At 47.3% G+C, this 23,859-nt stretch overlaps 1 protein-coding gene across 2 annotated transcripts in view; it reads left to right on the top strand.

Annotated features, from left to right (window-relative positions):
• Window positions 1-23,859, top strand: part of EPHA10 (EPH receptor A10) — a 39,664-nt gene that overhangs the window by 11,021 nt on the left and 4,784 nt on the right. For both annotated transcript variants that reach the window (XM_057745292.1, XM_057745303.1), the window contains exons 5-8: window positions 101-451; window positions 13,789-13,922; window positions 16,458-16,629; window positions 20,557-20,668. In XM_057745292.1, coding sequence (XP_057601275.1) covers window positions 101-451; window positions 13,789-13,922; window positions 16,458-16,629; window positions 20,557-20,668 — 769 coding nt within the window. The remainder of the gene's footprint in view (window positions 1-100; window positions 452-13,788; window positions 13,923-16,457; window positions 16,630-20,556; window positions 20,669-23,859) is intronic.

The following is a 23,859-nucleotide window of genomic DNA, read 5'->3' as shown; positions in this document are numbered from 1 at the left end:
CCCCCGTCCCGCCCCCTCACTGGCCACGCCCCCGCCCCTCCTCCCCTCCCTCCCCCATCCCTCCCCCCCGCCCTGACGGCGCCCGCCTCTGTGCCCCCAGGGCCGCCGTCGGCGCCGCGGGACCTGCAGTACAGCCTGAGCCGCTCGCCGCTGGCGCTCCGGCTGCGCTGGCTGCCGCCGGCCGACTCGGGCGGCCGCTCCGACGTCACGTACTCGCTGCTGTGCCTGCGCTGCGGCCGCGAGGGCCCGGCGGGCGCGTGCGAGCCGTGCGGGCCGCGCGTGGCCTTCGTGCCGCGCCAGGCGGGGCTGCGGGAGCGCGCCGCCACGCTGCTGCACCTGCGGCCCGGCGCGCGCTACACCGTGCGCGTGGCCGCGCTCAACGGCGTGTCCGGCCCGGCGGCCGCCGCGGGAGCCACCTACGCGCAGGTCACCGTCTCCACCGGGCCCGGAGGTAAGGCCTTCCGCACCCGGCGCGCTCCTCCGTCCCGCCCACCGCGAGCGTCCCCGCAGCTCGCAGCCACCCCACAGAAACTGCGATCGCTGGTCTTCAAAATGCCCGGCCCCCTTCCTGAAGGCCGCAAGGGTGGGATTGAGGATGCAGGGGACTCTGCCTCTGGGCCAGAGAGGTGGTGAGTGCTCGTGAGTCCGCGGAAGCCAGTGCGCGCTCCTCCTTCTGCTGACCTCGCAGCAAGCCTTTGCCCCACATCCAACTCTGCGGTTGCCTTGCCTCTCGTTTCCCGGAAAAAGAGGTGGAGGGTTCCTAAGTCTTTTGCCTTCCTTTTCAACAATTTCAATGGGAAGCGGAATCATACCTCCTTCTTTCCTGTCTTAGAAAGAGGGACCCTGTGTGTGTCCCTCTGCCTCCATCCCTCGGTCTCTGAAAGGGTTCTGCTGCGTGGTCACCCTCTTTCCTGGTCCTGGAAAAGAGCAAGGAAGCACGGAGGGTCGGACTGTAGGGGCGATAGAATTCGCTGGTCAACACTTAGCAGTCACATTTCGGAGTCTGGAATTGAGATGAATAAACGAAGACCTACAATCCTTTGGTACTACACAGTCCTCATTCTTGACAGTTACTTTTGATTTGCCTCATCAGCTGGGGTACAGCTTCAAGTAATCCTTCAAGTGTCCTTTGCAAGAAAGATAAGTGAGTGGTCTGGTTTCTGAGTCTTTTCATATCTGAGAAGATATGATCCGTTTGTGACTCCGCTTCCCCGTCTAATGGCATTTGTGTTGCAGAGAAGTCTGACGCCAAGGTAATTTTCATTGTTTTGTAGGTAACTTGGTTATAAATGTGTACACACATGAAGGTTTGTATAATTCTTTAGCCTACTGGTGAAAATAAAATTTAACCAATATTGACCTCTTTTCATTGAGTTTGGCTAGAACATAATAAAACTTTTGATCTGCATACTTTTTTTTATTCGTGGAAAATTTTTTTCAGTTTTTTTAAATTTCAGTTATTACTTTGACTAGAACTTCTGATAACTCCAGTCTCACTCTTAAGTCTCTTTCTAAACCTTGAGTTGTATATCTGTTTTCTGATTCTCAGATCTTGTTGCTTCCTTTATCATTTTCAGCTCTTAATCCATTTCCACTGCCTTTTGGGAGAGATTTCCCAACTTGTCCGATTTTCTGGAACAACATTTTTTTTTTAACATTTGCTATTGCATTCATATTTTTAAAAATTCAGAATAGGAAAAGAAAAAAGCACTCATAATCCTATTACTCAGAGATACACAACTACTAATATCTTGGAGTATATCCTTCTACATTTTTTTCTATTTCTATATCCATACCTGAAACTATCTGCTATAAAATCCCTTTTGTATAATATATGTAACACAAGTTTTTATGTGGTATTTGTTGATAACAATCCTGTTATGATATAGATGGATTTAAAAATCAGTTAAGGATATAGTCTTGTTTCCATTTTATTAATAAAAATACTAAGCGTCCACTGATTGAGTGCTGCTCTGTTTGGCACTGTGCACTATGATTTGCTATATTAATTCATTCAAATCAAATGATAATCATCTTTCAAATAATGAAACTGAAGTCTGAGAGGCCACATGAATTATCCAAAGTCAGCCAGCTAGTGTTTGAGACCCATGTTTGAACTCAGGTCTGTCTACTACCAAAGCCCTGCTTTTAGCCCCTTGGTCATATAATGCTTTCACTTCTTACTGAAATTTTTTAAAAACATCAGCAATGGATGTTAATTTTACAAAATGCTTCTTAAGCATCTTTCAAGATGACCACATGGTTTTTCTTCTTTGACCTTTTGATATGCTGAGTTCTATTAATGGATTTTTCAATGTGGGTTCTTTTTGCATTCCTAGATTATACCCTACTGCAGATGAGTGTATTATTATTTTAATGTTTGCTAAATTAATTTGCTTATATTTTAATATTTTTTCCATCTACATTTATAAGAGAGATTAGTTTTTTTTTAAATTATTATGTTCTTTGTCAAGTTTTAGTATTTTGGTAATGCTGGCTTTGAAAAAGGCATCAGGAATAATCTCTTCTTTTTCTCTGTTCTGGAACAGTTTAAATAACATAATTATCGTTCTTTGAAGGCATGCAAAACTGCCTGGGAAACTGTACCTTGCTGATGTTCCCAGTCTTTTCTATAACTTATTTTTGAATCAGTTTTGTTAATCTGTACATTCATAGAAAATCTTTTGATGATCTTTTTCTAATTTATTAGCCCAGAAATGTTTATTTAAAAACTTTCTGTAGTATCAGGAGTTTACTTCCTATTTCTTCATGTTGTGTCCTGTGATTTCTTTTTTAAAAATTATTCTGGTCAGAAGTTTATTTTATTGGTTATGACAAATAACCTGCTCTTGAACTTATCAATTCCATTGCTCTTTATTTTTGTCCCTTATTTTATGATTTTATCTTCATTAATACCATCCTCCTGATTTCCTGAAGTCTTTTTCTAGGTGAGTTCAGTGCTTAGTTTTGTTTTTGCTTGTTTGTTTTTTAGTATTTATTTATTTATTTGGCTGCACTGGGTCTTTGTTGCTGTGTGCAGGATCTTCATTGCGGCATGTGGGCTCTTAGTTGCTGCATGCGGGGTCTTAGGTGCAGCATGCATGTGGGATCTAGTTCCCTGACCAGGGATCGAACCCAGGCCCCCTGCATTGGGAGTGTGAACTCTTAACTGCTGGACCACCAGGGAAGTCCCAGTACTTAGTTTTTATATTAGAATTTTAATATTTTTAAAAGTCTATGAAATTTCCTCTGAGTATAGCTTTGGTCACATCCAGTGTGTTTTTATACATAATATATCACATTGCTCATATTGTCATTTTCTTTGTAGATGTAATTCACATACCATAAAATTTTACTTACTTTTTAAAGTGTACAATTCAGTCATTTTTCCTATGCAACTATCACAAACTCTCTAATTCCAGAACATTTTCATCACCCCCAAAAGAAACCCATTAACAGTCACTCCTCATTGCTCCCAACCCCCTCCAGCCCCTAATAACTGCTAATCTACTTTCTGTTTCTATGGATTTGCCTATTCTGGGTTTTTTATATACATGGAATTATACAGTACGTGGACTTTTATGTCTTGCTTTTTTCACTTAGCATAGTATTTTCAAGGTTTGTCCATGTTGATATAGATGGTATCAGTGTGCCATTCCTTTTTATGGCTGACTAATAGTCCATTGTGTGGATTTTTGTTTTGTTTTGTTTTTTGTTTATTCATTCATCAGTTTATGGACTTTGGACTGTTTCTGCTTTTCGGCTGTCAGAGTAATGCTGCTATGAACATTCATGTACAAGTTTTTGTGGAAACATAGGCTTTCAGTCCTCTTGGTTATATACTTGCAAGTGGAATTGCTAGGTCATGTGATGTTATAGACTGAATTGTCTACCCCACATTCGTATGTTGAAACCCTAACCCCCAGCGTGACTATATTTGGAGACAGGGCCTTTAAGGAAATAATTAAGGTTAATGAGATCATAAGGGCGAGGCCTTAATCCCAAGAACTGGTGTCATTACAAGAAGAGGAACAGACATCAGAGCTCATTTGCTCTCTTTGTGCATACACAGAGGAATGGACAGGTGAGGACAAAGCAAGAAGGTGGCTATCTGCAAGTCAGGAAGAGAGCCCTCACCAGAATACCAATATGAATCTGCAAGCTTCATCTAGACTGTCTAGCCTTTAGAACTGTGAGAAAATAAATGTTGTTATTAAGCCACCCAGTATCTTGTTATGGCAACCTGAGCTGACCAATACATATGGAAACTTTTTTTTATCTTTTTGAGGAACTGCTTAACTTTTTGAGGAATTGCCAAACTGTCTTCCAAAGCCACGGTACCATTTTACATTCCCACCAGCAATGTACAAGGGTTCCAGTTTCACCGCCTTCTCACCAACACTCGTTTGTCTTGCTGATTATAGCCATCCTAGTGAATATGAAATGTGGTTTCAGTTTACATTTCTATAATGACTGATGATGTTGAACCTCTTTTCATGTGCAGGGTTTTCTTTTTGTCATTGAGTTATGAGAGGTTGTTTTTGTCATATATATATGTCATATATATATATAGTGTCATTCATATATATATATATATATATATATATTCTGGATACCTTTGTATTACTTTCCTAGGACTGCTATAACAAAGTACCAAAAATTGGACGGCTTAAAACAAATTTCTTGTCCCACACTTCTGGAAGCTAGAAGTTTGAAATCAAGGTGTCAGCTGGGCCATGCTTTCTCCGACTGCCCTGGGGGAGAATCCTTTCTTCCTTGTAGCCTCTGGTGTTTGCTGGCAGTCCTTGACCTTCCTTGGTTTGTAGATGCATCACTGCAATCACATGGCCCTCTTTTCCCTGTGTGTCTTCACATCATCTTCTCTCTATGAGAGTCTGTCTCTGTGTCTAAACTTCCCCCCTTTCAGAAGGACACCAGTCACATTGGATTAGGGCCCACCCATATGACTTCATGTTGACTTGATTGCCTCTGTGAAGACCATGGTTCCAAATAAAGTCATGTTCTAGAGGCACTGGGGGTTGGGACCTCAACATATCTTTTTGGGGGACACAATTCAACACATAACCATTATGATACCTGATTTGCTAATATTTGCTCCTACTCTATGGGTTGTCACTCACTTTTCTTTGAAGCAGAGAAGTAATTGACATATAAAATGATGTTAATTTCAGGTATACAACATAATGATTTGATATTTGTATCTATTGTAAAATGATCACCACAATAAGTCTAGATCATCCATAACCACACATAATTACAAGAACTTTTAAGATCTACTCTCTTAGTGATTTTTTTTTTCCACACTGCACAGTTTTGTGGGATCTTGTTTCCCTGACCAGGGAATGAACCTGGGCTCTTGGCAGTGACTGTGCGGAGTCCTAACCACTGGACCACAAGGGAGTCCCAGCAATTTTCAAATACACAATACAGTATTATTAACTATAGTCACCATGCTGTACATTACATCTCTAGGACTTATTTTATAACAGAAAGTTTGTACCTTTTGACCACCTTCACACATTTTGCCCACCCCTCACCCCACCTCTGGCAACCACCCATCTTTCACTTTCTTAGCAGTGTCCTTTGAAGTTCAAAGTTTTAAATTATGATCAAGTCCAGCTTATCTATTTTTTCTTTAGTTGCTTGTGCTTTTGGTTTCATATCTAAGAAACCATTGCCTAAATCAAGGTCATGAAGATTTATATCTATGTTTTCTTCTAGTATTATATTTTTGACTAAAATTATTTTAGAGAATGTTTTAATTACTGGATGACTTGTTTTTATTTTGTTATCTTTTTGTTTCTGATTTTACTGCTTCGTGTTTAGAGAAAGAGGTTTGTACAATGTTTATTTTTTAAAGTAACTGTTGTGGTTTTCTTTGTGGGATAAGATATGGTAACCATTTTAACTATTCTATGGCTCCTTTGAAGCAATGGGTATTATTTTTGTACTGCAGTGTTCTCTCTCTTTCCCCCTCTCTCTATCTCTATACATGTTAAGTACTATGTTATTCAATTCTTCTAGTTCCTTCTTATTGTCTACTTGATGTTCCAAAGACTAAGAGGTTTAAGTTTCCTATTCTGCATGTGATTTTGTTAAATTCCTTATATTTGTAATTATTTTTTTGGCTGCGTTGGGTCTTCGTTGCTGTGCATGGGCTTTCTCTAGCTGCAGTGAGCGGGGGCTACTCTTCATTGAGGTGCACAGGCTTCTCACTGCGGTGGCTTCTCTTGTAGCGGAGCACGGGCTCTAGGCATGCAGGCTTCAGTTGTTGTGGTGCACAGGCTCAGTAGTTGTGGCTCATGGGCTCCAGAGCTCAAGCTCAGTAGTTGTGGCGCACAGGCTTAGTTGCTCCCCGGCATGTGGGATCTTCCTGGACCAGGGATTGAACCTGTGTCCCCTGCATTGGCAGGAAGATTCTTAACCACTGGGCCACCAGGGAAGCCCCCATGACTTTCATTTATTTATTTATTTGTTTTTCAATTAATTAATTAATTATATTTATTGGCTGCATTGGTTCTTCATTGCTTTGCGCAGGCTTTCTGCAGTTGCGGAGAGCAGAGGCTACCCTTCATTGCAGTGCACAGGCTTCTTATTGCGGTGGCTTCTCTTGTGGGGAAGCATGGGCTCTGGCGTGTGGGCTTCAGTAGTTGTGGCATGTGGACTCAATAGTCGTGGCTCTAGAGCACAGGCTCAGTAGTTGTGGCACACGGGCTTAGTTGCTCCATGATATGTGGGATCTTCCCGGACTAGGGCTCGAACCCGTGTCCCCTGCATTGGCAGGCGGATTCTTAACCACTGTGCTACCAGGGAAGCCCATGACTTAAATATTTCAATTTTGCTAAAACATTTTTAGTTTCCCTACAAGCCTTTCTCACTTTCTCCACTTTTATCTCATCTCATCCTGTTTCTTTTTCTTCTCCATCTGTTTTCTCTTCAGGGCCTTCTGCTCCTATTTCAGGATGCTGTGTTTTCTTTCATCTTCTTGAAGATGCCAAACAGTCTCCTTACTTGTTTTTCTAACTGTCATATTAATCACTCTTAAAGAGCTGCTTCTCCTGAGTCTTTAGAATAATACTTTTTTTTTTGCTTATTCAGAAATATTTTTTCATATGCCTGATTTCTTAGTGTTCTCTGTGTACTTGTTCTTGAACAAGGAAATAGACGATTAGAAACCAAAACCAAAACCAACATATATGAATTGTCCTTTGGACTGGTTTGTGAGGCTTTCAGCTGCAAGTAACAATACATCTCAGTGCAAATGACATTTGACTGAAATGACTTCTTAGCTTACCTAAGAAGAGTAGAATTAGAGCTTGGCTAATTCAGCAGCTCAACAGTGCCCTCAAGGACCCAGATTCTTTCTTTCTCTTCACGCTGCCATCCTTATAACATAGGCTGGCTCCCTTATGGTGGCAAGTTGGATGCAGCTGCTCCAGACATCACATCCTTTGCATCTTTCCATCCAGGGCAGGAAAAGGATTGTATCTTCCTTGTCTTTTTTTTTTTTTTTTTTGGTTGGTATCTTTTTAAGAGCAAGAAACCTTTCTCAGAATCACTCCTCCGCTTAGGTGGTTTCTCCTTTTTTTGGCCAGAACTGGATTATGAACCCAACCTAACCCAATTATTGGAAATGAGTGCACATAGATGTTTTAGGACAATCAGAATTAACCTGAGTCATCTGAAGGGAGACAGTAGACCCTGAATCAAAAACTGGGCTCAGTCAGCAGGGAAGGGGAGCATGGCCGTTGAATAGGTTTCCAGTAGTGTCTGCTCTACTCTCAGCCCCACTTGGGTGCTGGCTGGATCTCATCACACATCTACAGTGGGAGAGCAAGTGCTTGGGCTCAGTTTTTAGCTCCATTCTCAGGATTTATCAGGCTTTCATCAAACATAGCTCTGCGGGGCTGAAATGGAACCTTCGCCTACCTCTATATCCTGGTCATCTGATAATGTTCAACAAATGTAGTTGTAAAAAATGACATTCCTGGCTCTTTCCTATCTCTGCCCTCCATCTGTATCTATAAGAGATTGTGCCCCTTCCTAGGGTGTTTCATCACTCCTCTTCCCTTTGTGCCTACATCTTTTCTGGGAGCTGCCATCTCCAAGTGTATCTAGGCTGAGAGGCACTCTCCAGGGATAGGGAAGAACACTTTTCTTCCAAAGCAACTATGCAGTAGAATAATGGCTGTGCGTTCGTTGTCCAGTTGACAAAGACCTTGCTTTTTTTTTTTTGAGGGTCAGATAGTGGGAGGAAGGATAAAGGATCTTTCAAGTTATTTTTAGGATGGGAGGCAATGTCACTCTGTGGGCAGCATAGCCTGGGGGTTCGCTACAATTGTACTTTTCAGTCCAGTTCCACTGGCTTTATCATAGGTGGAAATATGCTGTTCTACTCCCCATCCCCCCATTCTGGCAGTCAGCTGTCAAGACGAGTTTATGGTGACTTTCTGTGTTTTCAACTCTTTCTGTATCTTTGGGTTTTAATTAGAATTTGGGAGAGGCTGGAGGTGGGGGCTGCTCGATGGTTACCATTTAAAACCGGAAGCCCCATTTATACGCTTTCCAAAGAGTGAGCTCCATATGCCCTCGTCTCCACTTCCTTGGCCCAGCTGCCACCTGCTGTCTGCTTCCCCTCAGCCCCTGGAAGTGACCAGGAACCTGCACATTGTTAAAGCCAGAGGGCACTTGGAATCATTTTCTTACCCCACCTCTGCTCAGCACATGACACTGCCAACCAGCGGGTGAACTTGGTATTGAACTCTTGTTCTGTGTCAGATATTTGTGCTAAGCTCTCCATGTGCATTAATTCATAAAATTCTCACAGCAAGCCTTAGGGGGTCATTACTGTTTCCAGTCAACACATAAGGAAACCGAAGCTCTTGCTTGTGGACCAGTAGCTAAAAATGGGAAGAGTCAGCAGGGAACCTTCCTCGGTGTTCTCTGCCCCGGGCTTCTGTAGCCTCCTTTGCGCCTGGTTATGCCTCCTGCCCCTCTGGCTTCTTCTTCCCAGGCTCCTCTTCCTTTGCCTGCCTTTTCTTGGGCTTATCTCCTGAAAGCTTTGCCTTCTCTCTCTCTGTGCATTGCCCTGGGCAGTCTCATCGAATCACCTTCCGATGGCTCTCGGATCTCCATCTCCCTCCCTGATACCTAGTGGGCGCCCTGGAACCACTTATCTGGCTGCCTTTCCCGCTTCTTCTCTTGGGAACCCCTCTGTGTAACACACCTAAAGTGAAGTCAGGATCGTTCCTCCCAGTAACCTGGTGGTACCTTATTCTGGCATTATTACATCTTTTTTTGTTTATTTTTGTTTGTTACTGTTCCCCCCCGACCCCAACATTATCTAAACTAGGTTCTCAAATCTGCCTGCATTTTGGAATCACTGAGAAGCTTTTAAAAGAGATACTAAAGCCTGAGTCCCACCCCACAGAAATTATGGTTTAATTGCTTTGGGTTGTGTGACCTGGGCAGCAATAGTTTTTTTTTTTATTGTGGTAAAAAACATACAACATGAAATTTACCAAAGTAACCATGTTTAAGTGTACAGTACAGTAGTGTTAACTACGTGCGCATTATTGTACAACAGGCCTCTAGAACTTTTTCATCTTGCAAAATGCAGACTCTGTACCCCTTGAACGACAGCTCCTCTTTCCTCCTCCCCCCAGCCCCTGGCAACCACCATTCTACTTTCTAAGAGTTCAATGACTTTAGATGCCTCATAGAAGTGGCATCATGCAGTAGCTGTCTTTTTGTAACTGGCTTATTTCACTCAGTATAATGTCCTCAGAGTGCATCCACGTTGTAGCATGTGATAGGGTTTCCTTTTTTTAGGCTGAATAGTATTCCATTGTCTGTCTGTATCACATGTACTTACCCCCACCCCCACCCCAGCTTTATTGAGATGTAACTGACCTATACCTTTGTGTAAGTCTAAGGTGTACAATGTGGTGACTTGGTGTATGTGTGTACTGTGAAATGGTTGCCATGGGAAGGTTAGTTAACACGTCCGTCACCTCACATAATTGTGTTTTATGCGTCTGTGGTGAAAAAATTCAAGCTCTCTCTTAGCAGCTTTCACGTATACCATGCTATGCATTCGATCCCCAGATCTTCTTCATCTTATAATTGGAAGTTTGTACCTTGGACCAACATCGCCCCGTCTCCCCCACCGCCTAGCTCTCGGCAAAAACCAACCTACTCTCTGTTCCTGTGAGTTTGGCTTTTTTAGATTCTACATATAAGTGAGATCATGCAGTATTTGTCTCTCTCTGTCTTTTTCACTTAGCGTAACGCTCTTAGGGTTCATTTGTGTTTTTGCTGATGGCAAGGTATCTTTTTTTTAAATCACTGAATAACACATCATTAAATATATACGTATATAATTTTCTTATGTCTATCCATTCATCAGCCAGCACACACTGAGGTTGTTTCCACATCTTGGCTGTTGTGAATAATGCTGCAGTGAACATGGGAGTGAAGAAATCTGTTCAAAATTGTGATTTCCTTTCCTTGTGCTAATACTCAGAAGAGAGATTGCTAGATTACATGGGAGTTCTATTTTTATTTTATTTTTATCAATATTTTTATTGAAGTACAGTTGATTTACAATGTTGTGTTAATTTCTGCTGTACAGCATAGTGATTCAGTTATATACATATATACATTTTTTAATATTCTTTTCCATTATGGTTTATCGTAGGATACTGAATATATTTCTCCGTGCTACATAGTAGGACCTTGTTGTTTATCCATTCTATATATAAAAGCTTACATCTGCTCCCCCCAACCTCCCACTTCACCCCTCCCTCAGCCCCCTGCCCCTTGGCAACCACTGGTCTGTTCTCTATGTCCTTGATTCTGTTTTTGTTTCATAGATAGGTTCATGTGTGTCATATTTTAGATTCTGCATGTAAGTAATATCATATGGTATTTGCCTTTCTTTTTCTGACTTCATTTACTTAGTATGATAATATCTAGCTGTATCCTATTTTTATTTTTTAAAGAACCTCCGTACTGTTTTCCCATAGGGGTTGCACCAATTTACATTCCCACCAACAGTGCACAGGGTTCCAATTTTACCACAGCCTCGCCAACACTTGTTATTTTCTGTATTTTTTTTTGTGCTGTTGTTGTTGTTTGTTTGTTTGTGGTCCTAACAGGCATGAGGTGATATCTCGTTGTGGTTCTGACTTCCGTTTCCCGGATAAGTAGTGATATTGAGCATCTTTTCATGTGCTTATTACCCATTTGCACATCTTCTTTGGAGAAATGTTTATTCAAGTCCTCTGCTCATTGGGTTATTTGTGGGGTTTTGTTGTTGTTATCGTTGAGTTGTAAGAGTTCTTTTTGTATTCTGGGTATTACCCCCTTTTATCAGATATGTGGTTGGTAAATATGTTCCCCCATTCCGTAGGTTGCTTTTCACTCTGTTGATTGTTTCCTTTACTGTGCAGATGTTTTTAAGTTTGATGTAGTGCCATTTGTCTTATTTTTGTTTTTGTTGCCTGTGCTTTTGGTGTCATATTCAAGAAATCATTGCCAAATCCAATATCATGAAACTTTTCCTCTATATTTTCTTCTAGGAGTTTCATAGTTTTAGGTCTTACATTTAGGTCTGTAATTCGTTTTGAGTTAATTTTTGTATGTGGTGTAAGGTAAGGGCCCAGCTTCATTCTTTTGCATGTGGACATTCAAATTCCCCAGCATTATTTGTTGAAGAGACTTTCCTTTTCCCGTCATGTGGCATTGGCATCCTTGTGGAGGAGCATTTGACCAATGTGAGGGGTTACTTCTGGGCTCTCTGTTCTGTTCCATTGGTCTATATTTCTGTCTTTATATCAAGTACTGTACTGTTTTGTTTACTGTAGCTTTGTAATATTTTGAAGTAAAGTGTGAGGCTTCCAGGTTTGCTTTTCTTTCCCAAGATCATTTTGACTATTCACGGTCCTTTGAGATTTCACATGAGTTTTAGAATTTTTTTTCTACTTTTGCAAAAAATGCTATTGAGATTTTGATAGGAATTGCATTTACTTTTTAGGTCACTTGAGGTAGTGTGGACATTCTGACAATATTAAGTGTACACCCCATAAATATGGATGTCTTTCCATTTATTTGTGTCTTCAGTTTCTTTCAGCAGTGTTTTGTAGTTTTCAGTGTGCAAGTCTTTTGCTTTTTTGGTTAAGTTTATTGCTAAATATTTTATCCTTTTTTTATGTATAAATTTATTATTTATTTATTTATTGGCTGCGTTGGGTCTTCATTGCTGCACATGGGCTTTCTCTAGTTGCAGTGAGCGGGAGCTACTCTTTATTGTGGTACACAGGCTTCTCATTGCGGTGGCTTCTCTTGTTGTGGAGCACAGGCTCTAGGCACGTGGGCTTCAGTGGTTGTGGCACACAAGCTCAGTAGTTATGGCTCACAGGCTCTAGAGCTCAGGCTCAGTAGTTGTGGCGCACAGGCTCAATTGTTGTGGCTCGCGGGCTTAGTTCCTCCGCAGCATGTGGGTTTCTCTTGGAGCAGGGATTGTATCCGTGTCCCCTGCATTGGCAGGCAGATTCTTAACCACTGTGCCACCTAGAAACTTGCTATTTTATCCTTTTTGATGCTATTGTAAGTGGGATTGTTTTCTTAATTTCCATTTCTTTTTTAAAAAATAAATTTATTTTTATTTTTGACTGCACTGGGTCTTCTCTGTTGTGAACGGGCTTTCTCTAGTTGTGGTGATTGGGGGCTACTCTTCGTTGCTGTGCGCCGGCTTCTCATTGTAGTGGCATCTCTTGTTACGGAGCACAGGCTTCAGTAGTTGTGGCATGAGGGCTCAGTAGTTGTGGCTCATGGGCTCAGTTGCTCCTCAGCATGTGGGATCTTCCCAGACCAGGGATTGAACCAGTGTCCTCTGCATTGGCAGGCAGGTTCCTAACCACTGCACCACCAGGGAAGTCCCTTAATTTCCATTTCATATTGTTCATTGTTAGTGTGTAGAAATGCAAATGATTTTGTGATTTGATTTTGTATCCTCCAACTTTGCTGTATTTTTTAAATTAGTTCTAACAGTGTTTTCTGTGGAATCTTTGGGGTTTCCTACATGTAAGAAAATGTCATCTATGGACAGAGATCATTTTACTTCCTCCTTTCCAATCTGGATGCCTTTTATTTCTTTTTCTTGCCATACTGCTCTGTCTGAGACGTCTAGTACTGTGTTGAATAGAAGTGGCAAGAGTGGGCATCGTTATTTTATTCCTGATCTTCAAGGGAAAGCTTTCCTTTTTTTCACCATTGAGTATGATGTTAGCTGTGCGCTTTTCATATACGGCCTGTATTATGTTGAGGTAGTTTCCTCCTATTCCTAGTTTGTTGAGTATATTGCCTCTTGACCACGTCATTAGAATAGTTAAGTAGCTTGTCTTCCTGCCTCCTTTGCTGTCTCTAATATCTCCAAACCAGGGAGAGTGTAGAAATAGCCTGGGGGTGTTAGAACCAGCCACCGGGAGGGAAGCTGGAGTGTAGGGGTGGGCAAGCAGCACGTGGCCTGGCGCTTTCCAGCCGCGAGCCAGGGAAGCTGAGAGCTGTGGGATGACTGGGGCCTCCCTTTCTTCTCATCTCACAAAGACGCTATTCCTCAGGCCGCGCCCCTCAGGAACCTCTTGCCCCGCCCACAGCCCCTTTGGCCACGCCCCATTTGGCTCCTCTCTTGTCCCGCCTTTCCAGCGCCCTGTCCCTGCCCCACAGTCAGATCTGGGTCCAGAACCTTGCATTCCTTACTTTCAGCGCCCTGGGAAGAGGATGAGATCCGCAGGGACCGAGTGGAGCCCCAAAGTGTGTCTCTGTCGTGGCGGGAGCCCATCCCTGCTGGAGCCCCCGGGGCCAACGGCACGGAGTATGAGATCAGATACTACGAGAAGGTGAGTCGGGGGTCTGGGAGGGACCTGGGGTTGTATTCCCGCCTGTGATCTGTCCCCCTCTCCTGTCGGCTTCCTTTTCTTCACAAGTACCTCCCTACAGTAGTCTTCTTACTTTCTTTCTAAACATCTCCACAGGCCCCCTAAGTGGCCTCCCCAGCTGGCGTTTCTTCCTGTCCCCTCCTCCCCATGGACCCCACTGCTCCCCCTCTTTCCTCAGGTCTCCATTCATGACTGGTCATCAGTGCCATGCTCACCACTTCTGCCTACTGTTTGCAGTTGACAAAAAGCCTTCTCTGGGGGCTGATCCAGATTTTGTGTGGCCAAATCATGTACATACAAGTTGCAACCCTTTTAAGAAAAAGCACGCAGGATATATTGTTTCAAATTTTACCAAAAAGCACGACTGTGGGAGCACACTGCCAGCTCAGGTGGTATGCCGGGGCTCGGCTGTGTGCTGGTAAATGTTTAACAGCCAGCTCTGCAGGACCATGAACGTGTGCGTTATTATTATAACTTTATTGTCGTGAAGCACGGTGACCCATCATTTACAAATAATAATAGAAAATATACAACGCTCCTTATTGTAAACTCCGTATTGCCAGTTGTTTCTCAGAGGATACTTTTTGCTGATTTTTGCTGACCTCTTGTATCTGTTGTCAATCCGTGGTTGCAGCTCAACCACGATTGGACAAGTGGAGTTACATCCCAATCTGCTGTCTCTTTTCTGCATGTTTATCGCCTTTGATTTTGACATGTAATCTACAGTTAAACTGTTTCTCACCTTGGTGCCAATTGTATTCATTAAAGCAAAACCTTGCTTTCAACTTAGCACCACATGTGTCAGGACTTTACTCCCTCCTCAGTGACTCCAGCGAGTTCTTTGCTGAATCAGATAACAGTTTTTGAATAGAGAAGTCTGAGAAGTCTGGAGCGCTGTGAGTTGAGAGAGAAAGAGAGAGAGAGTCGGGGGCTTTCACAGAGATGGTAGCTGAAGCCAAGGGACCAGAAGGGATGACCGAGGGAGAGGGGCGTGAGTGAGGAGAGCGGTCAGGACAGAGCTCTGGGGATCCCTGATGTCTAGGAGACCACAGCGAAGGTCACTGGGAAGGAGCTAGGCACTCAGCAGTTGCTTAGAAAGGGTTCATTGAACTGAGCATAGATACAGTCCCAGCGCTGAGCTGGGTGGATGCATCCAGGCCCTGAGGGAGTGTGAATTTGCTGGGAACAAAAACCCTTGAAAAGAGGAGCCAGTACAAAAGGGGCTGTGTTTGAAAGGCTTCAGGAACGTCTCATGGAGCCTGATGACCAGAAGTGTGGCTGCAGTCACCAGCTCCTCATCCTGACTTGTCTCTGTGCACCAGCCCCACCTCCTCTGCAGGGGGCTTGCTCCCAGCACCTGGCAGCTGCTGAGGCTGGCAGCCTTGCCCTTTTTCCCCTCCCTGCCCTGAGCCTGACCATCTCATAGGTCCTGCAGCCATTGCCTCACTGTCTTTCCATGGTTTGTGCAAATGCCTGGAAGGGAGATTCTGATTGACCCAGCTTGGGTCAGAGTCTTCCCTAATTCCTGAATACCGTGGACCGTAGAACTGAGGCTACAGGTGTAGGGGAGGTGCACCTCTGGGGGCTGTGAGTGTGGCAGGGCCAGGTGTGGGCGGAGATGAGATGATGGCAGTGTCTCCGGCACGCGCCATTATCAGATGTGTGTGTGTGGGGGGGGTGGCCAGGATGATGTAGAGCCCAGAGCATGGGACTGGAAGGAATTGAGAAGGTGTCACCCCAATCCTTCCTTGACGTGAGCCTCAGCTATAAAAGGAGATACAGGGCTTCCTAGGTGGCTCAGTGGTTAAGAATCCGCCTGCCAATGCAGAGGACACGGGTTTGATCCCTGCTCCAGGAAGATCCCACATGCTGTGGAGCAACTAAGCCCATGCGCCAAAAAAAAAAAAAAAAAAAAAAAAAAAAAGGAGATACAACTGCTGTTGTAAGGACTGCAGGAAGTTGGCTTCTAAAGTGTCTAGCCCAGCAGCTGACAGTGAGTGGACCCTCACTGGGGGCTGTGGGTGAGCCTCTTTACCTCTCTGAGCCTGATGCCTTATCTGTGAATCCATGCCTTGCAGGACATTGTGAAAGTCCGATGACAAGGGGAAAGAAAAGCTGTGTGAGCTGACAAGGGCCGGGCAGGTGTCAGGGCTCATTTTCTTCTATCCTCTGAGGGCGCACGTGCAGCTCACCCTCTGGATTGCCAGGCCCTGATGTCCTTCATCCTAGCATCCCCGAGAGGGCTAGCATCTCCTCTAAAGTTTCTCTGACTCAGAGGTGGGGCTGTTCTCAGCTATAAGTGCCACTGAGTATGGGTGGGAACTCGTGGTGGAGAAATGGCCTGGGGATCCTGTGGAAGAAAGCTGTGGGATTACCCCCAAGACGAGTGGAGTTATTCCAGCAGCCCGCGTTCCCCCCTACGCTTGGCCCCCAACACTCTCCCAGGAGCGTGGGGCCAGCCCTGCATCTGGGTCGCATTTCTCCGTCCCTCCCCAGGGTCAGAGTGAGCAGACTTACTCCACGGTGAAGACAGGGGCGCCTGCAGTCACCGTCACCAACCTGAAGCCGGCTACCCGCTACGTCTTTCAAATCCGGGCAGCTTCCCTGGGGCCCTCCTGGGAGACCCAGAGCTTCAACCCCAGCATTGAAGTGCAGACCCCAGGGGAGGGTAAGTGATGTGTGCAAGTGGAGAGGAGACCCAGCCTGTGGCTGAAGCAGGGGGGAAAGTTGGGGGGGAGGGTTATCTGTGCAATTAAAGGAACCTGCAGAACAGTTCAGTGACAACCTAATTAATGAATGAACTTGGTTGGACTTCCCTGGTGGTCCAGCGGTTAAGACTCCGTGTTTCTACTGCAGGGGGTGTGGGTTCAATCCCTGGTCCCTGGTCTGGGGACTAAGATCCCACATGCCACGCGATGTGGCAAAAAAAAAAAAAAAAAAAAAGAATGAATTTGGAATCCAGCGGCTAGTGGCTCAGATTAGGTACCCATCCTGGAGGAACTCACCAGGGAGGGGTCCATGAACAACTATAGCCCAGGTCTCATCTGGTGTCTCCCTGCCTCTCAGGACCTCCCATGTCTTGTGGAAACATCCAGGATTCCTCTCTTTTCTTGGGAGGAGTTTTTGTCTCCTGGTCACTTCTTGCCCTTGACTGCTAAATCCTTGTTCTCATCCTGCTGCTTGGTCTCTGCCATGATACAGACTCACACACAGGCCCCTGTGCCTCCTCCCTTAGAGTGTGAAGCAGACGGGCCAGGCCTAGCTCACCCTCTGGGCTGCCAGGCCCTGATGCCCATCATCCGAGCATCCAACCTCCCCCGAAGATTGGGACACACAATGGGAGTTGTACCTGCAGCGATAAACAGAACAGAACACAAGGAGAAGTGGTTAGGGCTTGACAGTTTCACTGCCGGGGCCTGGGTTCAATCCGTGGTCAGGGAACTAAGATCCCACAAGCCACATGGCAGGGCCAAACAAACAAACAAACAAACAAAAACACCAGGAGAATTGCACACTTTCAATGGGTGAATTGTATGGTATGAGAATAATTTCTCAATAAAGCTGTTATCAAAACAAAGCAAAACAAAAGCTGAACATCAGATATGCTCGATCCTAAAGCAGCTCCAGCTCTTAGGCGTGGTATGGTGCTACCCCCTCCTCCCTTGGCTTCCTGCCCCTGGTTCCTCTTTTCCCCATCCACCCCAGTTCCCCTTCCTGATGCGGTGCAGAGCATTTAGTGATCTCTTTTGTTGTTCTCCTGCCACTAACCCAGCCCTCAGGATGTCACCTCTATCTACCCCAAGCAGCTCACCAAAGTATTTTCCTGGACAAAGACAGTTCCCCCTAAGAGGCATCCTGGCCCCAGCTGTCAAGATAATAATTCTTTCCAGCCTGCTACATGAGTCTAATCCAATATAGGAAGAGTTCTGAGCCCAAAGGGAGGTGGAGATAAAATGTTGAGGGAGTTTGAGTTCTGGGAAAGGAAACAGCACTTCTTGTTCGAACGCCTGTCTCTGCCAGACCTCAGGCAGGTGCTGGCGAGAGGAGATTAGAGCTGTGTCTTGAAGGCTGGGGAACATCTTCTGAGTGTGTGGAGGTGGGCAGGGAAGGCATTTTGGATAGAGGAAGCCCTGAGAACAAAGGCTTGCGGGTTTGGCTGGAGTGGATGTAATGGAGGGTGGGAGCTGGGGGCCAGTACCTGAAGAGGGCTGATGACTTCCATTAATTTGGTGCTTTTCAGTTGGTAGATACACTGCTCAGCTCCCGGCCTCCTTTGCTGTGGCCCTGGCCATGGGGAGTGTCCCCAACCTGCAGAGCACTTTTTCCAGTGAGCTGTGACCCCAAGTCAGGATCACGAGGAAGGACCATGCTGCACCCCTGAATTAGTTATCCGTTGCTGTGTAGCAAATTACCCCAAAACTCAACGGCCGAAAACAACAGACATTTATTATCTCATGGTTTCTGTGGGTCAGGGAACATGGTGAGGCTTAGCTGGGTGCCACCTGGCTTAGGTCTCTCGCAAGGCTGCAGTCAGGGTGTCCTCAGGGGCTGTGGTCATCTCCAGGCTTAACGGGGGCAGAGGGGGAGGGGTTCTTCCTCCCCGCTCGGGCTCTTGCTGGCTGCTTGCTGGAGGCAGGCACATGCCTCCTGGGCTTCTCCAAGGGCTGCTCATAACCCAGCAGCTAGATTCTGCCAGAGACTGTAAGAGAGAGAGAGCAAGAGGGCACCCAAGACAGAAGCCAGTCTCTTGTAACCTAATCATGGAGGTGGCATCTCATCACTTTTGTCGTATTCTGTTCATTAGAAGTGAGTGACTGTGTTCAGCCCACACTCCAGGGGAGTGAACATCGGGAGGTGGAGAGTCCAGGAGGGCCGTCTCAGAGGCCACCGACCACAGCCACTTTTGTCTCCACCCACCGTCTCCACGTCCACATGGACACCTCATTTCAAACAGTCTTTGGCAACTCCACCGCCTTCTGCCACCAACCAGACCCTGGACCCTGTTGCCCATCTCTGGAAGCATGGGCTCTGAAATCTTATCTTTGACCCTGACCTTGTTGGCCTTTAACTCTCCCTTCCTCTTCTGTCCCTCCTCCTCACTTGCTCTGGGACATCTTAATAGCAGCTCTTGGGATCTGACCTTATCTCCCAGGCTCTCAGCCTCTCCCGGCCCCATAACCGTCTCTCCCCAGTGACCACAGATTCTCCTGGCAGAAACACTCCCCAGCTCTGCCGGCCTTCATTCCCCGGACATCGTGCTGCATCCACCCCGCTAGTCCCCAGGCTTGGCTGTCGTCCTCTGTCCCTTGCCAAGGCTGCCTGAAGAGTTGTACTTTTCTAATTTCAGTTTAATCTTAAGGCTGCGTAGCATTTCCCCCATTCTCGACACTTACCTCAAACCTTCACCTCCCTCAAGCACCTCCCCGCCCTCCCAGCTCCTGGCTCCTGGCCCAGCAGATCCCCTCGTTCCTCTCCCCGTGGACAGGAACTCTGTTGCTCGCAGCTTCCTGTTACCCTCAGGATAAAGCTCGTACTCCTGGCCTAGCATTCAAGGCCCTTCCAGTTCTGTCTCCTCCCCCAGTTCCCTTCCCCCTCCCGCCCTCCAGCCTCATATCATCATATTTTGCGTCTGCCTCTCTGCTTCCATGCAGTGTGTTTTCCAGCCACATGGGATGACTTGCCATTTTCCAGACCCAGCAGGTGCATCGAAGCGTCATCAACAACGCTTTCAGTTTTCCAGGTCCAGAGCAGTGACGCCCCTTCTGCAAAGCCTTCCTCACTGGCTCTAGGAGGAAATTATCATGCCTCTGCTCAGCTTTGCTCATGTCTCTGTTTTTTTTTTTCATTCTGCAGTCAAGATTTTTCATTTCTGTCTACCCCGTTGATCAGTACACCCCTCCAGGGCAGGGATTCTGGCTCATCCATTGCTGTCTCCCTAGAACTAGTGCCAGCTTGGGACACATACTGGATGGATGGTCGGATGGATGGATCGGCCTGAGAGCCTGGCCCCTCCCCTGGGGAAATAGTTCAAAGCAGAGGCTTTGGGAATCTGGTTCGGCTCTTAGGCTTACCGTTTGTTAGCTGTGTGACCTTGGGCAAATTACACAACTTTTCTCAATGTCAGTTTCCTCAGCTATAAAATGGAGACAGTAACACCTTGCGGGCTTGGATCGTTTAGTGAAGGCACATGGCACAGTCTTGAACGGAGTAAGTGTGCATTAAACGTTAACTCATCATTAGTGTTGGTGACAGTTCTGGATCGGGGCTGGTGAGCCTGAACAGAGGCTACCCCCATGCAGAGCTCCCTTCATTGTTATCTGAAAGGCAGAAAGAGAGGCCCAGGCCTGCCTGCCTGGATGCCTGCTCCTCTCTCCCAGAGCTGGGCTGCAGTGGAAGTGCCCTGCCATGGGAAAGGAGGAAGCTCCAGGTGCCACTGTGGCTGGTGGGGCTGCCTTGGTCCCTTGCCACTGGGAGGCCGGGCTGAGTGTGGAAGTGCCGCGGGAATCCTGCTGTGGGGTAAGGACAGGAGTCTGTCCTGGAGCTTACCCGGGAGCCTGGTCCTCTGCCTCTCTCAACCTGGTGGTTTTCCTTCCAGCTGCCTCAGGGTCCAAGGACCAGAGCCCCACCGTCGTCGTCGTCACCGTGGTGACCATCTCAGCCCTCCTCGTCCTGGGCTCCGTGATGAGCGTGCTGGCCATTTGGAGGAGGTAGGTGGCTGGTCCCAGCCTGGCTGACCCCTGGTGGGCCATGTCCCTGTGCACATTAACGTGCTCACAGGCACGTGTATCTGTATCTGCATTTGCACATGTGCAGAGTTGCACAGGCGAGCACACCGCTGTGTAGATGCAGGCATGGCTGGTGCGGTCCTGGCCCCTCCCCCCACTCCTGTGGCCGCCGCCAGCAGGGCAGCCAGCGCAGCAGCGAGCTCAGCCGCTCCGGGATGAAGGGGATTTAGCTCCTTAACTCATTAAATGTCAGAAGGCATCGCTGAGGGTGGAATCAAGCTCCGGCTGCTCCGGTGTGATTAGGATCCTCCTGAGGTGCTCAGAGGCCCCCAGCCCCTGCCCCCCAAGGGATCTGAGGTCCTTGAACACAGGCAAAGGGAAGAAAGGCAGAAATTGTGTGTGTGTGTGTGCGTGTGTGTATGTGGGTGGGTGCAGGGAGAACAGGGAGGGGAACGAATAAGCCAGGAACCACCAACCCCCAGCAGAAGGAAGCTTGCAGAGTGGGCAGAGAAAGGGGATGGGAGGAGGGGTGTGGAGCTTGGGTCTGGCCCAGTGAGGACTGCAGCCCTTGGGCGCAGCAGAAACCTCATGCTGTGTGTATCCCCCTTCCCCTCCGGGCCGTACTCCGCCACGTGCAGAGGCACCCCAGGCGGGTTCCAGGCTGGGGCTGGGGTCAGCAGGCCGGAGGGGTTGGAAAGTCTGCACGTGATGGGCTGGAGTGGGGGAAGCAGAGGAGAGAAATGGGACGCCTGGGAGCCGCACGTCCGCATCCTGGAACTGCCTGCGGGCTGGAGGGACAGCGCGCTTTCACTTGGCTCGGAGGGGACGGTTTACTTGGCCTTGAATGAGGCGCTGAAAGCAACTGAGGAGGAAAGGGTCTGGGAGCCAGCTTTGCCTGGGCCAGTTGAGTCAGGAAGACAGGACGAGAGTAGAATCTCCTTCCTCACAGAGCTTAAAGGTCCATATGTGAGACCTGTGGGAAAAGTGGGAATGGACAGGAGTTGAGAGCATCTTGTCCTGGCTGTGAGCTCCCAGGGGCTCTGGGAGGCAGGAGGAAGAAAGGAGAGAGGTGAGCAAGGAGGGCCTCTTTGAGCAGATTCTGTAGCATAGGGGCAGCTGCCCAGGTGTGCCTCAGAGACAGATTCACTAGAGCAGGCAGAGTAAGCCAGTGGTGGATTTCAAGACCTGCTCAAAATCAGACAGCACCAGAATGAGAATAAGCCTGGTCTAGCGCCGATGGGCAGAGAGGCACACGTCTCCAGCACAGGTGGCCCAGCTTTGCGGACCGTAACCTCTCCCCCGCCCGTCTCCTCCTCTCCACGTCTCTGCGGTACCCACTCTGTGCAGTGGGCACCTCACCTCCACTTCCCCTCCCAGTCCATCCTGGCTCAACCCGATTCTCACTAGAGAGTGTCATCCAGTGTAAGCTCGTTTTCTTTGCCACATTTCCAGCCACTCAACCTTGCCCCTTCATCCCTCCCCACCTCTCCTGGATGCTCCCCTCGTTCATGGAAATCCTGTTCCCGTGTTGGGTGACTTCAGTAGCCACTGGACAACCTGCCCCACCCCTTGGCCTCTGGGTTCTTTGACTTGCTCGTTTCCACGGACCTTCTCTTCTGTCCCACCTCAGCTGCCCTCTCCCATCTCCTGATGTGGACCCGGCCATCACCCCAAATAATGACTCCAGTTCTGCTTTTGCCCTGCAGTCTCCCCGTCCTCGCAGCTCACTCCCTCAGCCACGTCTGTTGTGCCTGCTCTTTAACTGCATCCTTAACCCCTCAACTTCTCACCACCAAGTCTACACACCTGCCTACCTCTGCATCCATCCTCTCTTTTTTGCTCTAGAGGAGGTGCTGTCCTCCCAGCCAGGATCAGTCCTTCTACCTGTGACTGTAACCCACGCCTTCCTACCATCCCAGGAACCCATTACTATCGATAATGTCCACTGCTTCCCCACACGATAACTAACATTTATTGAGTGCTTAGTAAGCTCTTGGCACCAGTACGATCAGGCAGGGCTGCCTTTATCCTGATTTTGTTAAAGAGAAAACCCAGCCACCTGGTCCCACAGACAGTGAGTGGAGGACCTAGGGAGCCGGTCCGTGCCGTCAGATTCCAGAGCTCATGCTGGTGACCAGAGTCATGACCACTCCATCCTGCATGACAGCCTCCCCTTTCCCATTGGTGCTGAAACACGGTCATCTCTCTCCAGTCTTCCCTAACCCCTCCTCCTCGAGTCTTCACATGACCTCGCTCCTCTGCTCCACTTGTTCTTTCCTTTCTTCTTATGACATTGCTTCCCCCCTGCCCCCTGCCCTGGATTTCCTTTCTATTTCCCTCCAGTTTCTCTGGTAGTTCTTTCATGATCTCCTCCGTGGTGTCCTCCTTCTCTATATTCGATCTCTAAATGGTGGGGGTCCTCAGACTTGTTTCCCGTCCCACTTCTCAGGCTCCCTCCTCTCCCTGGACAATGCCCCCAGCTCCAGAACTTGCATCTCCGGAGCAGACATCTCTTCCAAATGCCACACACACACATAGCTAACTCCCTGATCATTGACTGTCCCTGCTCTTACCAGAGGGCCTGTGAACTCAGATGTCTAAATGACAACTTTTCATCGTCCCATCTCGGTAAATGGTACCCCCCACACTCAGGCAAGCCAGAACACTACGAGTTGTCCCAGCTTTCCCCCTCTCACTTTCTGCCTTCCAGCCATCTCCAAGCCCTGTGGCTCTGTCACCTGAATGTCACTCGAATCCTCTCACTTTTCTCCAAGTCCATGGTCACCCCATAGCCTGAGCCACCGCCATCTCCTTCGGGGACAAGCAGCAGCTGGGATGCTCTTTCTAAAATGCAAATTGAACCTCAGCACTCCCCTTCTTAAACCCCCCAGGGGCTCTGCTCCGCTCCCAGAATAAAACCAACGTCTTTATCTGGGCTCGCAAGGCCCCAGGGGGCCCCACATGCCAGCCTGTGGCTTTGTTGATGGTGATGCAGTCCTGTGGTCCATGGCTGCCTCTGTCTCAGGAAGCCATGCTTGATGGCCCCGGCCACATCAGGTCCACCTGTTACGTGTTCCCACAGCGCACCACCCTTCTCCTTTGCTTGGACCCATGAGTGGGCTTGTGGTTCCTTCTTAATGTTTGTTTTCTTGATTTGACCAGAAGCTGCCCCT

The sequence above is a fragment of the Hippopotamus amphibius genome, chromosome 1 (assembly GCF_030028045.1).
Source record: "Hippopotamus amphibius kiboko isolate mHipAmp2 chromosome 1, mHipAmp2.hap2, whole genome shotgun sequence".
NCBI lineage: Eukaryota > Metazoa > Chordata > Mammalia > Artiodactyla > Hippopotamidae > Hippopotamus > Hippopotamus amphibius.
Note: the sequence above shows the minus strand (reverse complement) of the source record. Positions and strands in the feature narration are given on the sequence as shown.